A 15,122-nucleotide genomic window follows, 5' to 3' on the forward strand; every position below is an offset into this window, starting at 1 on the left:
GGCCGAGGCTCCGAGCTCTCCCTGCCGTTACCTGCCCTGAGATCACTGCCTTCCTCCCGCTGCACCGGTTTAATCTGTGCCTCACCGAAATCACACCCACAGGTGTCTTGCTGCAGCTAAACTCCAGTTTGGGTGCAAATACACTGATTTATTTTATTTTTTAATTTGCAAATATATGATTTTTATGAAGATGCAGGGTGCTCAGCTTTACAGAGGTTCTGGCATGGGCTGTGCTGCTTGAACCTCCCCAGGTTATTGCACACCTGGGCCTGGGGAAGCAGATGGCCCCATCTGGACAGAAAATCCTCTCCTGCTCAGCACCGAGGCAGGGCAGGGCAGGGCAGGAGGAGGCTCCCATTGAAAGGTTGGGAGCTCGGCAGATGGAGCCCGGTGCTGCGGGAAGGGCTGGGAGGGCAGATGGGCAGGAACGGCTGGGAATGCTGCAGTGGGGACGGGAGGCACCGGGAGAGAGGGGTGGGATGTGGGGAGGGAGCAAGGGAATGGGAAACTGGTAAGGGAATGGAAAGCTGGGGAAACTATAAAGGGAATGGAAAGCTGGGGAGACTGGTAAGGGAATGGAAAGCTGGGGAAACTATAAAGGGAATAGAAAGCTGGGGAGACTGGTAAGGGAAAACTGGGGAATGGAAAACTGGGGAAAGTAGCAAGGGAGCAAGGGAATGGAAAATTAGGGGAAATAGCAAGGGAATGGAAAACTGGGGAGACCAGCAAGGGAATGGAAAGCTGGGGAGACTAGAGAGGGAATGGAAAACTGGGGAACTAGCAAGGGAGAAAGGGAATGGAAAGCTGGGGAAACTAGCAAGGAAGCAAGGGAATGGAAAATTAGGGAAACTGGCAAGGGAGCAAGGGTATGGAAAACTGGGAAAACTATAGCAAGGGAATGGAAAACTGGGGAAACTAGAAATGGAGCAAGGGAATGGAAAGCTGGGGAAACTAGAAAGGAAAAACTAGGGAATGAAAAAATAGGGAAACTAGCAAGGATATAGAAAATTGGGGAAACTAGCAAGGGAATAGAAAGCTGGGGAAAGTAGCAAGGGAATGGAAAACTGGGGAGACTAGAAATGGAACAAGGGAATGGAAAACGGGAAACTAGAAAGGGAGCAAGGGAATGGAAAATTAGGGAAACTAGCAAGGTCTCGGAGTTTGGTTGTCAATTGCTGCCCTGAGATGTGTAGGGTGTCTCTGCTTCAGCCCACGCAACTGAAGAACGAGTCAGAGCTCTTCAGTTTTTGGTCTTGAGGTTGTTTATTAATTCTTATCTATAAAGTTTTCTTTCTGCCCAGCCGAGGTCTGCTCAGCAGGGCAGCCACAGGCACTCTGTGTTGTCCTTTTATACTACAATACTATAATACAATACTACACTTAATTCCCAATACCCATCACCTGTGTTAGACAGTGCACTTCTGCTCTAATCCAATCCCAAAGTGCCAACATCACTGCAGAAAATGGAGAACAAGAAGAAGAAGAAGAAAGGCTGGACATGCCCAAGTTCCTCCGTATTATCCCCAAACCCCTAAACCAAAAATCCTAAAACCTACATTTTCACCCTCTAATATTGTTATTATTATACTATTTAAATTTCTGTGACTTTTGGATCCTCATACAAAGCTGGTAACTTGCTCCAGGGGTCATAATCAAATCCCCAGGTGTTCTGGGCTGTGTGCCAGGGTCTGTGAGCCCCCTGACAGGGTCCCAGCAACTCTGAACACCCAGAGGGATGCACTGAGTTCCGACAGCAAGGGAGCAAGGGAATGGAAAAGCAGCAAGGGCGAAGTTCTGCAGAGGGGTGGGTGGAGTATGAGTCCATCAAGGAACCTCTGCTCTTTTCCAGGTTGGGCAGGGTATTTATTTCCTTTCCAACTCCTGGTTTTTAGCGACTTTTTTGCTTCTCAAAAGCCAGCTCTGGTGAATCCTGGTGTGATCAAAGCCTGATGGGTGAAGCCTCTGAATTAAGAGAGAAAAGCACATCTTTCACCATTTTTGGAAGCCATTAGGGCCATGTGTCTGTTTGATGGGCAGTGAGGAGTTTGAGGAAGAGCCCACATGACCAGTTTGCTGTGCCTCTAACCCCATCATGCCTCAAAATGCCAGAAGTCACCTTTTTATCCTCACAGGAATGAGGGGCTGGGCAGGAAGGTGGCACTCTGAGCTCAGCATTGCCATGGCCTGCAATCATTCACTGATGGCCAAAGGAGGGTTGGTGCAGATGGGCACTGAAACCTCAGGTCTGTGTTGCCCAAGTGGATTCTGGATTCTGTCAGAGCTCACCAAAACTTGGTGTAAAACTTAAAGAACTTGGAAAAGCCAAGTGAAGGAGATGTGTAACCCACCCTGTCTGCCCAGGCTGGCAACAGGGGAGGAGAAACCCATTTTTCAGGGAAACGGGAAGGGGAGCAAGGCTGGCAGAGCTGGGAATGACAGGAGAGGCTGGCTGGCTCCCAGAGAAGTGAGGACCTCCCTTCTCTGCCTGGGGAGATGCTTGGATGGCTGAATAAGACCTTTAAGGTAACAGGTTTCACAGGACCCACCTGCAGGCATCACAGACTGACCCTCATGTACTTGGCATTTGTTCCATGGTATTTCTCTTCCTTTCCTCTCTCCTGTCCAGAGATAATCCAGGTGTTTTCTCTGCTAAAGACTGCTGCATTCTGATCAGAATGGCTCAGAACAGCTGCCTGCTCTCGCAGCCTGTTGCAGCCAGCTCCTGTCTGGCTGTTTTGAGGGCACACAAGCATGGACAGAGGTTTATTGTACACTGAAAGCGAAAGCCCCAGCGAAAACTCTTGGGCTTTCTATCAGGGCTTCTCCTTTTCCGGTGAAGTGACAGCATCCCTCACCCCAGGGCTTATTTATCCTTGCACAGAATCAAACAGCTATGGAATGACTGGGATGGAAGGAATATTGGAGATCACCCAGCTCCACTCCCCCTGCCGTGGGCAGGGATGCCACACACTGTCCCAGGCTCCTCCAAGCCCTGTCCAGCCTGGCTTTGGACACTTACAGGGATGGGGCAGCCCCAGCTCCTCTGGGCACCCTGTGCCAGGTCCTCACGTCCCTCGTGGTGAGGAATTCTGCCCCAATATCCCATCCATCCCTGCCCTCTCCCAGCTTGAAGCCATTGTGCCCCTTGTCCTGTCACTCCATGCTGTCCCCAGTCCCTCCCCAGTTCTCTTGGAGCCCTTTAGGCCCTGCAAGGGGCTCTGAGCTCTGCCCAGAGCCTTTCCTTCCCCAGCCCTCTCCGGCTGTCCCATAGCTGAGCTTCTCCCAGCCCCCGGAGCACTTTCGTGTCCCCAGGGGACACTTTGATGCGATAACAGCCGCTGAGGGCCGGTCACATCGGCTGCTCCGGAGCTCCCAGCCCTCATTCGCCCATTGAGCAGACAGACCGCGCTCTGTGGTGTCCAGGGCAGCGCTCGGAGGCTCTGCACGGCTCCCCGAGGCGGCTCCTGCCGTCCCTGCGGGCATTCCCGGGGCCGGCTCCATCCATCCATCCATCCATCCATCCATCCATCCCTCCCTCCCTCCCTCCCTCCCGTGCGCTCCGTCGAGCGGCTCCGGGGGACGCGCTCCTCTTGCCGTGCCCGCCTTTCCTCTCCACACTCTTTATCTAAATACATATATATATAATTCTTTCTGCGCCCCTTCACCTCCCACTCCTGCAGGAAAAGGAAGGAGCAGGGGGGGGCAAGGGAGAAATATTGTTTGAACTGACAAAGGGGGGCATCTGGCGCACCTTGTGCCTGGCATCTGTGCTCCTTGTGTCCCCAGCACCGGGGCCAGGGCCAGGAGGGGCCGGCGTGCATCTGTTGGGCGCCACAACAAAGTCACAAAACAGAAGACGCTGCCCTCTCAAAGCGGGCGCGGGGCTCGCAGGTATAATGCCCCGAATAGGTAGGGCCGGGGCCGCAGCTGCTCCACCGGCCCGCCCGACATATGGCAGCGCAAATCACGGTTCCTCCTGAGCAGCCGGGCCGGAGGGAGCGGGGCAGGACGCCGAGGGCTCGGTGCCGGTGCCTGTGGCCCCGGTGCCGGTGTTTGTGCCGTGCGCTCCCCGCCGCAGCCCCGGCCCCGCGGGCGCGCACCGCCGGCTCGGAGCGGCCGGAGCCCCCCGGGCCCTGCGGGCACCCCCAGCACCCAGAGGGGCCCCGGCCTCGTCTGCCCTCCCCTCTGCCGAGCAAACAGCCCCCGGAGCGCGGGCGGCAGGGCTGCGGCCGAGCCCCGGCTCGCCAAACGCCGCCGACGCCTGGCAGGCGAGGGATGCGCCGGGGCCGCGCTGGTTACCATATGTTTTCAATAAAATAAGACAAATAGGGCCGGGAGATAGGGATTGCAGTAAAGCTGTTGTAAAGCAGCATAAAGCAGGCCAATGTAAACGGCAGCAGGGCCCCTCCTGGAAGGTTCGTTGGGTGCCAGCTCCGCGCCGGGCGGCCCGGCCAGGTGTGAGCGGGAGCCCGCAGCGGTGCCCCCGCGGGTTTTTATCACGTTCGTGGTAATATGGTGCTTGTTATGCTAACTATGAGTAAACATGCCCGGCCGGGCTTTGTGGCGACGGGAGGGAGTTATCGGAAAGTGGCAGTGGGAAGGTGATTTAACAATAAAGTTGTCTTGTTTGCCAGCAGGTGATGTCTGCCCCCAGCCCCGTGATTAATGCTTCCCAAAGTACTCCACTTTACAATCTCTTGTAATTATTTATTAAACGAAATCTATTTATTATTATTTTAGCAAACAGCGGTACCAGGTGGGGCTTTCTTTTCCTCTTCAGCTTTTGTTTGAAGGACGTTTGAAGTGGGCAGTCTGAGGCTTGGAAACTCGCTCGCCAGATTTTTTTGTCATCCAATTGCACAGGCACAAAAAAAAAAACCCCAACCCCTCCGGGCCCTTCCTATTCATCCTGCGCTGCCCTCCGAGCCGCCCCTCGAGAAGGGGCGCCCGAGCCGCCGCGGTGGCCGCCCCCCCTCGGCAGCCTCCCCCGCCAGGGCCGCCCTCCCGCCGCACCGCGCTCCGGGCAGGCAGCGCGCACGGCCCCACACGGCCGGCACGGCCCGCCCGGGGCTGCCCCGGGGGCCGGGGAGCGGGCCGGACTCGGGGAGCTGCCCCCCGCCCCACCACGGCCCGCCGGGGCCGCTCCGGCCGCTCCGGCCCGGGGATCCCCGAGCGGGCTCGGCCGCGCCTCCTTGGTGAGGGACGGGGGGACTCCGGCCCCGCCGGGGCTGCGCCCTCCCGGCCGCCCTGCCCGCACCCCCGGCGGCGTCGGGCCGTGCAGGGGGACCCCCACTGCCCCGCTGCCGCTGCCTCGCCCTCCGCCGGGGAAAGGCGCCCCGGGCCCGACCCGCTCCCCGCCGCCGCCGCGGCCGGCGCGCAAAAATCCCCGGCACGTTTTGCGCACCGAGCTCCAGCGGCAGCGCCGCCGCTCCCGGGCCCAGCGCGGGGCCCCACGGGGCCGGGGCGGCCTCGGGCATCGGGAGGGCCCTTCCCCCGCGGGATCCAGCCCCCGTTTCCCTTGTGGGAGCAAAGCCACGGCGCGAGTGGGGCTGGAGAGCGGCGCTCGGTGCCCTCCGGTGCTGGCGCTCGCCGCCCGCAGCTCGGCCGGTCGGTGCGCGAGGGGCGCGGGGATGTTCCCGGCGCTGCAGGGCCAGGAGAAGGGTGACGGTGAAATATCGATTCAACGGGAGACGGCTGGAACATCGGGGGGATGTTCCGAGAGTGCCCCGCAGCGCAGGAACAGCGGGAAGGGGTTGTGGCTGTGCCGAGGGGAGCGGAGCCGGAGCGGTGCCGGCTGCACCCTCACGTCTGGCACTGGGTGAGACACGGCCTGGCCCGGCGGTGCCTTGCCGGCTGCTCCGGGGGGCTGGAAGTTCCCCGCTTTACGCAGCCGAGTGCTGGGGAGCCCTCTGTCACCGCTGGGCCCCTGCACCCGCCCCGACCCCCGCTGCACCCCGGCGGAGCCCCGGAGAGCGCGGCCTTGGGGCAGCCCCCGAGCGGCACGGGCAGGGCCGGGGGTCCCGGGCAGGGCTGGCGGGCAGGGCCGGGGGTCCCGCCGCGGAAGGCAGCGAGGTCTCTGGCGGCGTGTCCGGGGCAGAGGCGGTGCCGCAGCCGGCACGCTCCCGTCGGGCTGATAAGATAAAAGCGTGCCAAGGGGTGGGTGCGGGCGGGGGGGCGCACACGCCGCCCGGCCGGGAAATCCCCATTGTGTGCCGGCCCTATATATAGGGGCTGCACGGCAGTCGTGTGCCGGCGGTACAATCTCCCTGCCCGCACTCGAGCAGCGCGGGGCGCGCAGCCAGAGCCGCTCTCCGGCCCCGCAGCCTCGGCCCGGCTCGGCACGCACAGCCAGGGCTCTCCCGGGCCGCCCGACGCGGGGCTGCCGTCTCAGCATGGCCCCGCAGAGCGACCGCTCTCCGGACGAAGGGCAGCCGTATTTCGGAGGCGCCGAGGATCCGTCCCCGGGGACCGGCGGGGCCTCCCCGGGCAGCCGGGCCGCCTCGCCCGCCCGCCCCGCTCTGGCCCCGCGGGACGCGGCCCGCAGGAAGGGGAAGGCGCGGCGGGGCCGCGGCAAGGCGCGCAGCGAGGGCTCGCTCAGCAAGCAGAAGAGGAGCCGGCGCATGAAGGCGAATGACCGCGAGAGAAACCGCATGCACCACCTCAACTCCGCGCTGGACGCTCTCCGCAGCGTCCTGCCCACCTTCCCCGACGACGCCAAGCTCACCAAGATCGAGACGCTGCGCTTCGCGCACAACTACATCTGGGCGCTCACGCAGAGCCTGCGCCTGGCCGAGCAGGGCCTGCCCGAGCCCCCCGCTCCGCCGCCTCCCCCCGGGGCCGCCCCCGGCGCCTGGGACTCGCCGTGCCCCGCGGCCCCGCCGCCCGCCGCCCTGCGCCGCTGCCCCGCCGCCTTCCCCGCCTTCCTGTAAGCCCCCCACCCCGGGGCGGCCCCCAAAGAGCCGGCCCCCAAAGGCCCCGGACAGAAACAAATCACGGTTTTGTACTCGTTAACGGTAAATTATATTAATTTGTCGCTATCGGTATTTATTGATTGTATTTCGTAACAGATATGTATTTTGTATATAAGAGTATTTTCAGCGGCGGTGGTCCAGCTGTCTGCGCCCGCAGCTATATTTTGAACTTTTCTGAAGAAAAAGAAGAGGACAAATAAAGCGTGCCGCGGCCAGACCTGTGCGAGGCCGTGTTTATATCGCCGAGGGCTCTCTGAGAGTTTCAAAAGGAGGGAGGGCAGCGCCGGCCCCCGGAGCTCCCTCGGTGCCCGGTGCGGGGTCGTTCCCTTGCGGGGTGGAGCAGTGATGGAGAGCGGGGTCCCGGGAATGTGCCCGTCCAGGCCCACGCTCGGATTTAAACCAGGCTCTCCCTGCAGGTGCCTTTCCCCGCAGAGCTGCGGCCGCTCCCGTCTCCAGGTGAGCTGTGCCCGGTGCGGGGCTGGTTTAATTAAGGACACGGCGCTCCTGGAGCAGCGCTGGTGCCCGGGGTTAGAGCCACCCCATCCTCCCCGGGGCGAGTTTAGCCGGGCCCGGGGGCAGCAGCCGGAACGTGAAGCTCTGAACAGGGGCAGGGGGAGCGCAGGAGATGGCAAAGGCGCTGCCTCCGCTGCCGCGGTGAAAAGAGAGCCCGCATGAATTCCATCAGCCCGCTCCTGCCGGGACTCAATTTGTAGCGGGTGGATTTACGGCCAGGCCGCCTCCCCGCCCAGCGCTGCCCCGCCGGGGCGGCCGCCGCCAGACAAAGCGGCCCGCGGGGCCAGAAGCGCATTGTGATGCTAATTGTTCTCAGCGGAGCCCGCTCGCCCGCGGCAAAGGGACGCTATTGAGGCAATTTGTAGAACAAAAGAAATTTAGTTACTGCAAACAGAGCTGCACGCACAAACACCTCTCCCCCCCGTCACGCAACAACCTCCCCTTCCCGCACCGCAACCAAAGCGGCGGAACCCGAGCGGGGACGGCAGCCTGGGCTCCCCGTGCCGCCCATGGGGGGACAACCATGGGGAGCCCCTTCTTGCCCCTATGTCCCCGCTCCCCAGGGCTGGGGCGGGCTGGAGGTGCAGCCCCAGCCGGAGGGGCACTGGGTGCGGGTGGGAGCGCTGGGTGCGGGTGGGAGTGCTGGGTGAGGATGGGAACGCTGGGTGGGGATGGATGCGCTGGGTGGGGATGGATGCGCTGGGTGCGGTGGGAGCGCTGGGAGGACTGGGTGCGGGTGGATGCGCTGGGTGCGGTGGGAGCGCTGGGTGCGGTGGATGCGCTGGGTGAGGATGGATGCGCTGGGGGCGGTGGGAGCGCTGGGTGCGGTGGGAGCGCTGGGTGAGGATGAACGCGCTGGGGGCGGTGGGAGCGCGGAGCGATGCCCGCGGCAGCCCCGGGCCCCGGTCCCCGGCCCGCACCGGGCTCTGGCCATGGTGCTGAAGGCGCCGCTGTGCCCTCGACGAGGCTCGGCCCTGCCCGGGTGATGCGGAACCGCTCCCGATGTGCCTCTCTCGGGACTTCTGGGGTGCCGTCCGCTCAGGAAGGGAGAGGCTGGCACGGCCCTGGTGCTAAGCAGACACTGCAGGTCCAGAACACGCGGGGCTCGGTGGATTTTGGAGAGAAGCTGCGATCTTTTACTGTTGCACTCGATCCAGCCTCCTTCAGCAAGGAGGTGTCCCCCACAGCCGGGAGAAGGGAGCTAGGGCAGCACGGTGCCAGTGCTGGCAGGCCAGGTGAGCAGATCTCACTTTCCACGTGAGGTTTTCTGGAGATCACGTTCTGCTGCCGCCTGGGACCCGTCCAGCTGTGCAGAGCCCCCTCCTTTGCCTGTTCGCTGCTTTGGGAAGAAACACGGGCCGTGGGGTGTCACAGACATCTTCTATGGAAAATCCTTTCCTTAGGATTTTTCCTCCTGAGAAGCTGAGAGGCCTCAGGAACAAAATGCAAACGATGATTATCTGCTGCTGTGGAATGCAACAGGTGCATCTGTGATTGGTCTCATGCGGTTGTTTCTAATTAATGGCCAATCACAGTCAGCTGGCTTGGGCTCTCTGTCCAAGACACAAACCTTTGTTTTCATTCTTTTGTATTCTATTCTCAGCTAGCCTTCCGATGAAACCCTTTCTTCTATTCTTTTAGTATAGTTTAATGTAATATATATAATAAAATAATAGATCAAGCCCTGTGAACCGTGAAGTCATCCTCATCTCTCCCCTCACTCTGGGAGCCCTGTGAACCCCCAGGGCTCAGAAAGGGCCCTGTGTGCCCATCCCCGCGTGTGCTCACAGCCCTGACCGTGATCTATCTGTGTCGGAGCTCAGATAGGCAGAGTGAAAGACCTAACAGTACCCCTGCCCCTTCCCCCCCTTCCTGGCTGAATTGTGCATTGTTTTCCTGCTCTAACAGTCTGCAAAGTGCTCCAAGGCCTCCGTGTGTGGCCGCAGGCGAAACACCGTCATTATTTGGGTGATAAAATCATTTAATGTTTTCCCTGCTAGTGCAGCTCCACTCTGATATCTCCCCACGTTGCCCTCACTGTCTGCACGCACCGTGGCACTGAGGAGGATCACAACACTCTCACTCATGGGCAAAAGCAGCATTTTTGCAAAAAATGGCAAAAGAGACCCCAGGGTGGACATGGGCAAGGAAAGGAGCAAGAAGAGCATGCCAGGTATTCCAGAAGTTCACAAAGATGTCTGTGCCACTGTGTTTTCAGAAAGGGGTCACTAGAGTGGGGTTTGCTGCATTGCTGATTCTTTTTTCTGGAGACTTGGGATGCTTCTGGTCTGCCAGCCGTGGGGCTGTAGGCTGGGGGTGGATGGAAGGGGAGGGGGAGCAGATTTACTACCTCTGGAGAACTAGTGACTTCTTTAGGGGCTTGAATGCGTTTTTTTCCCCTTTGCCTCCACATTATTAGGTTAATCATTGCTTGAACCGGTTGCTATGGTTTTAGCAAACCCATGGAAACTTGATAATGAAGACTGAAAGACTCCCTTTCCATTTATCTTTTCTCCATGTTTAGTGCATGATGGTCTCATTTCTCTTGACGGGGCTGTCCCAGTGCCAGTGCCCGGCTTTTATAACCACGGCTGCTGCGGTGGCCTCGGGGCTTTCTGGTGTGGGGCAAACAGGTGGCTGCTGGCACTGGGGCTGTTTCGGAGGCTCAGCCTTGTGCCCTCACATATTTGCAGGCAACAGGATGAAAACCAGCTTAACCCAAGCCCTGCTCGCTGAAATCCCCATGCCAGGTGAACTCAGCTTTTGTTTTTGCAGCCAGGGAAGAATGCTTCCCCACGAGCTGATGTTCTCATGCCCTCAATATTCACTTTTAGGTCTCCTTCAGTCTAAACATCAGTTGGGCTCCATGATTTTAAAGGTCTTTTCCAACTTTAACAATTCCCCAGTTCTGTGATTCTTTGAATATGTGATATTATCGTTTATTACAGAAGTAAGGAGGTTTTATACCTGTCTCACTCTGAATCTCCCCTCTCCTCTGTGGCTTTACAGGTGCTCAGCAAACCCTGGCTGAGGAGTCTCCTACAATAGTCTCACCACTGCTCTGCTCTAGCCAAGGTTAAAACGGGGGGGGTTGAGGACACCAAACAGCTGAAAACAGAGGCTGTAAATTATCTGCACGGTTCAGAGAGGCCAGGCTCATTGTCAGGGCCAGGGAAGGGAAAACACCCCGCTCCTTTCCTCAGCAACACGCTCATCCCCCTCCTCCTCGCTCCTGCTCGGCTCCCCCGTGTCTGAAGGCTTGCCGAGAAAACGAAGGTGATTCCCAGAATCCCAGGGCAATTCCTTTGACCCCAGCCTCCACTCCGTGCCCTAAATAAGCCTTTAAGTGAGTTGCTTCCTGCCCTCTCACATTGTGCGCCCTTGACACCGCAGGCAGGTGAGGAGGAGGAGGAGGCGGAGGAGGCTGCAGAGCGCTGCCCATCCCCTCCATGGTGCTGGGAACCATTGGGGGCTCCTGCCAGCAGAGCAGAGACCCCCAGCTCCTCCAGGGTGCCCGGGACATGCCAGGGTGCCCCAGCAGTGCTCATGGGCCTGGGCAGGGTGCTGGGTGCCAGGGCAGGGTGCTGGGTGCCAGGGCACAATGCTGGGTGCCAGGGGAGGATGCTGGGTGCCAGGGCACAATGCTGGGTGCCAGGGCAGGATTTTAGGCTGTGGCCACACTGCCCGCACGTTTCGAGCCCAGGGCATGGTGCTGGGTGCCAGGGCAGGATTTTGGGTGCCAGGGCACAATGCTGGGTGCCAGGACAGGATTTTGGGTGCCAGGGCACAATGCTGGGTACCAGGGAAGGGTGCTGGGTGCCAGGGCAGGATTTTGGGCTGTGGCCACACTGCCTGCACGTTTCGGGCCCAGGGCATGGTGCTGGGTGCCAGAGCAGGATTTTGGGTGCCAGGGCACAATGCTGGGTGCCGGGGCAGGATTTTGGGTGCCAGGGGAGGATGCTGGGTGTCAGGGCAGGATTTTGGGTGCCAGGGCAGGATTTTGGGTGCCAGGGCACAATGCTGGGTGCCAGGGCAGGGTGCTGGGTGCCAGGACAGGGTGCTGGGTGCCAGGGCAGGATTTTGGGCTGTGGCCACACTGCCCGCACTTTTCGGGCCCAGGGCATGGTGCTGGGTGCCAGGGCAGGATTTTGGGTGCCAGGGCACAATGCTGGGTGCCAGGGCACAATGCTGGGTGCCAGAACAGGATTTTGGGCTGCTGTTGCACTGCCCGCACGTTTCAGGGTAGCCGTGCCTGCGGGCAGAGAAAAGGCGAAGAATCGGGATTCTTTCACATGATCAGCCTTCAAAAGTCTGCCTTTGCCCCCCCTCCTCCCGGCTATAATGACAATCCAAAGAGTTCCTGATAGGGTTTTAAAAGATGCTTATTCATTCACCGTCCACCAAGCATGAAAATCCAGCTCATTTGTTCATTTGTAGCCATTCTTCGCCCAAACGACCCCACAGGGGCTGGAGCCTGTTGCCGAAAACTTGTCACTCACACTTTTAACTTCTTTTTGTTGTACTTCTCTTTATTTCATTCTTCTGGGTCCCCACCTCCGCCACCACCCCACCCTCTCCTCCGGTCACAAAGGCAAGTCTGGGAAGCTCTTTAAGGCTGCAGTGCCCCCTTTTAAAAATCAATACAAAAAAAAAAAAAAAAAGAGCAATGGCTGAAAGGAGATCCCAAGTTTGTGTAAGGAAGGGGGAAACTCCATCCTGTCTGCACAGCATGGACAGGGAGAGCAGGAGGGAGTGTGGTGCTGGGTGCCAGCACTCCTAAACCACCTTAAGTCTGGCCTGGGCTTCATGGGGCACCCTCACTGAAAGAATTGTGCTTTTCTGTGCCAAGGAATGCATAACCTGAGGGTTCAAGGGGCTCTTAAGGAGAGGCCAAAAGCATCGAGCAAGCAGTGAGCATCCTGAGGAGCCCCCAGTGCCACGGCCTCTGCTCTGCTCAGAGCCTGGGCTGGTGTGACAGCCCTGCTTTCCAGCAGCACTGCTCTGCACTGCCCAGCACACGTGGGAAGGGTAAATCAGTGCTCACTCACCCTTTGAGCTGGGCAGGTGCTATGTGCTTGTGAATCCAAGCCCTTGGCTGCCCAGCTGGACTCTGCTCAGGCTGTTCAGTGATGCTCTTCCTTCCCATCACAGAGGTGTGTGATACCACCCCAGCATGTCTCTCCATTCCATCCCTTTGGTGGCTTTTATGGCAAAAGCTCAGTGGTGCCTTTGCCAGGCTCACTCTGCCTCCCATTCCCTTGCCTGGGATGTCCCTAGAAAAGCTGTGTTGGGACTAGCAGGAGGGTGAATTTTCCCACTAGGAGCTCCCTGCCCCTGTGAGCTCTGTGCAGCCCATAGAGGTGTTTGCTGGGCCACAGGGGACGGCAGAATTCTGGGGGTGAGACATTTGGAATCACCTCAGCCACCCCATCGTGGATCCTGCCTGGCCAAAATATGGGGCTGCTCTCCCTTCTGTGTGAGGGACAAATGAGTTCTGTGTGCTCAATGGTCCCCCTGATATTTCTGCCTGTATTTAGCCCTTGAAGCCAGGGGTTGTGCAGCTGCAGCCATGAAGAATCGCTGCCTTTTGTTGTCGTTTCAGCCAGAGCTGTGAGGAGGCTTCACCTCCTTTTCCTGGGGCCTCAGATGGGATTTGGCCTGGACTTTGTGCAGCCCTGGGGAATCCCATCTCCGCCTTCAGCCTGAAGGATGGAACGTGGGCTGCTCACCCAGGTTCAGCTTGTTATTTCAGGTTGAAACGCAGGGAAATGGTCTCTCCCCTCCCTCCCACCCCGTGGTCACGAGGGGAGCTCATGTCCTCTCCTCCTCAAGCCTGCAGCACACAAATTTCAGTGGGAACAGTTGCCACCAATATGCCCTGGTCTAAAGGGTGCTCCCCTCTCTGGGGCAGGGGCACAGCATGAGCTGAAGGGGAAAGAGGAACCTGTCCTGTCATCTCCCAGGCACCAATCCATCATCCCAGGCCCAAACCTGCTGCTCCCTCCCTGTTTGAGGCACAGCCTGCAGGACAGGGCCAAGATTAATGGGGCAGGTGCTGGTGCCCAGAGCTGCCTGCAGCCCTGATAAGGTGGGAGCTGAGATAGCACTGGGTCAATACTCAGCGCTGGCCACCTGGAGCTGCGGCTGGAGCCCCCAGAGGAGAGGGCACACACAGGGGCTCCTGGGGCACACACAGCTGCTGTGGCTCAGCACAGCCCCTTGCCCCTGCTCCGGGATGGACCCCAGGCCTCCCCCAGCCATCTGCTCCCCCTGCCCATCAGCTTTCCCCACACAGCAGCTCCTGGGGCAAAGCCAAGGTTCCAGCCTCCCCCGCCGTTAATAATTCCCGAGGGATCACAGCATTGCCATTCGTCACCCTTCCTCCAAACCCAGCTGTTATTTATGAGTGTGCCCCCCTGCCTTTCCCAGTGCTCTGCTGTGCCCTCCCTGCGTGCCCTGCTGCCCCAGCACCCCCACATTTGGGCAGGGAGGGGTTTGCACCCCATCAATCCTCTCCCCCAAGGCACCAGAGCTTGGAGATAAATGGCACTGCTGGCTGCAGGCATTCAGACAGGGCAAAAGGCACCTGTTGCTGGAAAAACTGCAACAGGTTATCCAAACCCTTTTGTGGTTTGAAAAATAATAATTTATTATTTTTATGTGTAATAAACCCCGATGTGGATCATTCTCACCTCCTCCTGGGATTTTTGGATGTTTGGTGGTGGGTGAGTGCCAAATTTTATTAATATTTTCTTTGAGGAGCAGCAAGTTTCTGGCTGCAGGTTGCTCACCCCTGCCCTCGGAATCCTTAGCTGTTAGGAGATGTCCCTGCCTTGTCCAGCTCACTTTGGGGCACTTTATCTCAGTGACCTGGGACACCGACAGATGGGACCCTGGGGGTGCAAATAGCAATGCTGTAAATCCAATTTTGGAGTGCCCTTGCCACCCTGCAGCACGACAGGATGAATCTTTGGGAGATTCACTATCCCAGGAGGAATCTTTTGGAGCGTTTCCCTGTTTTCCCATGGTCTGTCCCCGCTCCCCTGAGGGATGCTGCGCCGTCCCGGCTGCCCCACGCCGGGCTGCACGGCCGATTAGGGACCCCCTTTGTCGCCTAATTGGATTTTTCTCCCCTTGTTAGCCCGCAATGAAAATGTCACGGGCTGCAGGGAGGTGCCCATTCATCTCCAATGAAATTCCGTCCCCTCTCGGCCGAGCCGCGCCGCTATTCACCCCGCAGCAGGCAGCTGGGCCACCGGGGGATGCAGCGGGGCTGGCCGCGATGCCAGGCACAACGGAGGATGCCCATGGTGCCAGGCAGAGGGGACGATGCCCGTGCTTGGCCGGAGAAGATTGGGGTCTGGCAGCCCCGGGCTCTCTCTCCAGGAGGTTCTGTGCCCAGGATTTGGGGTGTTTTGTGGCCGTGCATGGCTGCTCCTTACCAGGAGGTGGTGCTGGGGCCCTGCGCCCTTGGCCGTGGCCGGACACGGCTTTGGGCACGCCGGGTTTTGGGCACACCGGGCTTTGGGCACGCCGGGCTTTGGGCACGCCGCCTATTCCAGGCAGCCATCGGTCCTGGGGGCTGCAAGGGGCCGGGGAGGCGATGCTGGGTCCTGGCAGGAGAGCAGGGAGCCCTCC

At 59.4% G+C, this 15,122-nt stretch overlaps 1 protein-coding gene across 1 annotated transcript; it reads left to right on the forward strand.

The window, feature by feature from the left end:
- Positions 1-6,358: 6,358 nt before the first annotated feature.
- Positions 6,359-6,929, forward strand: NEUROG3 (neurogenin 3). The gene has a single exon (XM_074544452.1). The coding sequence runs from the start codon at positions 6,393-6,395 to the stop codon at positions 6,927-6,929; it is 537 nt and encodes a 178-aa protein (XP_074400553.1). The 5' UTR covers positions 6,359-6,392.
- Positions 6,930-15,122: the final 8,193 nt, after the last annotated feature.

Source organism: Zonotrichia albicollis, chromosome 7 (genome assembly GCF_047830755.1).
Source record: "Zonotrichia albicollis isolate bZonAlb1 chromosome 7, bZonAlb1.hap1, whole genome shotgun sequence".
Classification (NCBI taxonomy): Eukaryota; Metazoa; Chordata; class Aves; order Passeriformes; family Passerellidae; genus Zonotrichia; species Zonotrichia albicollis.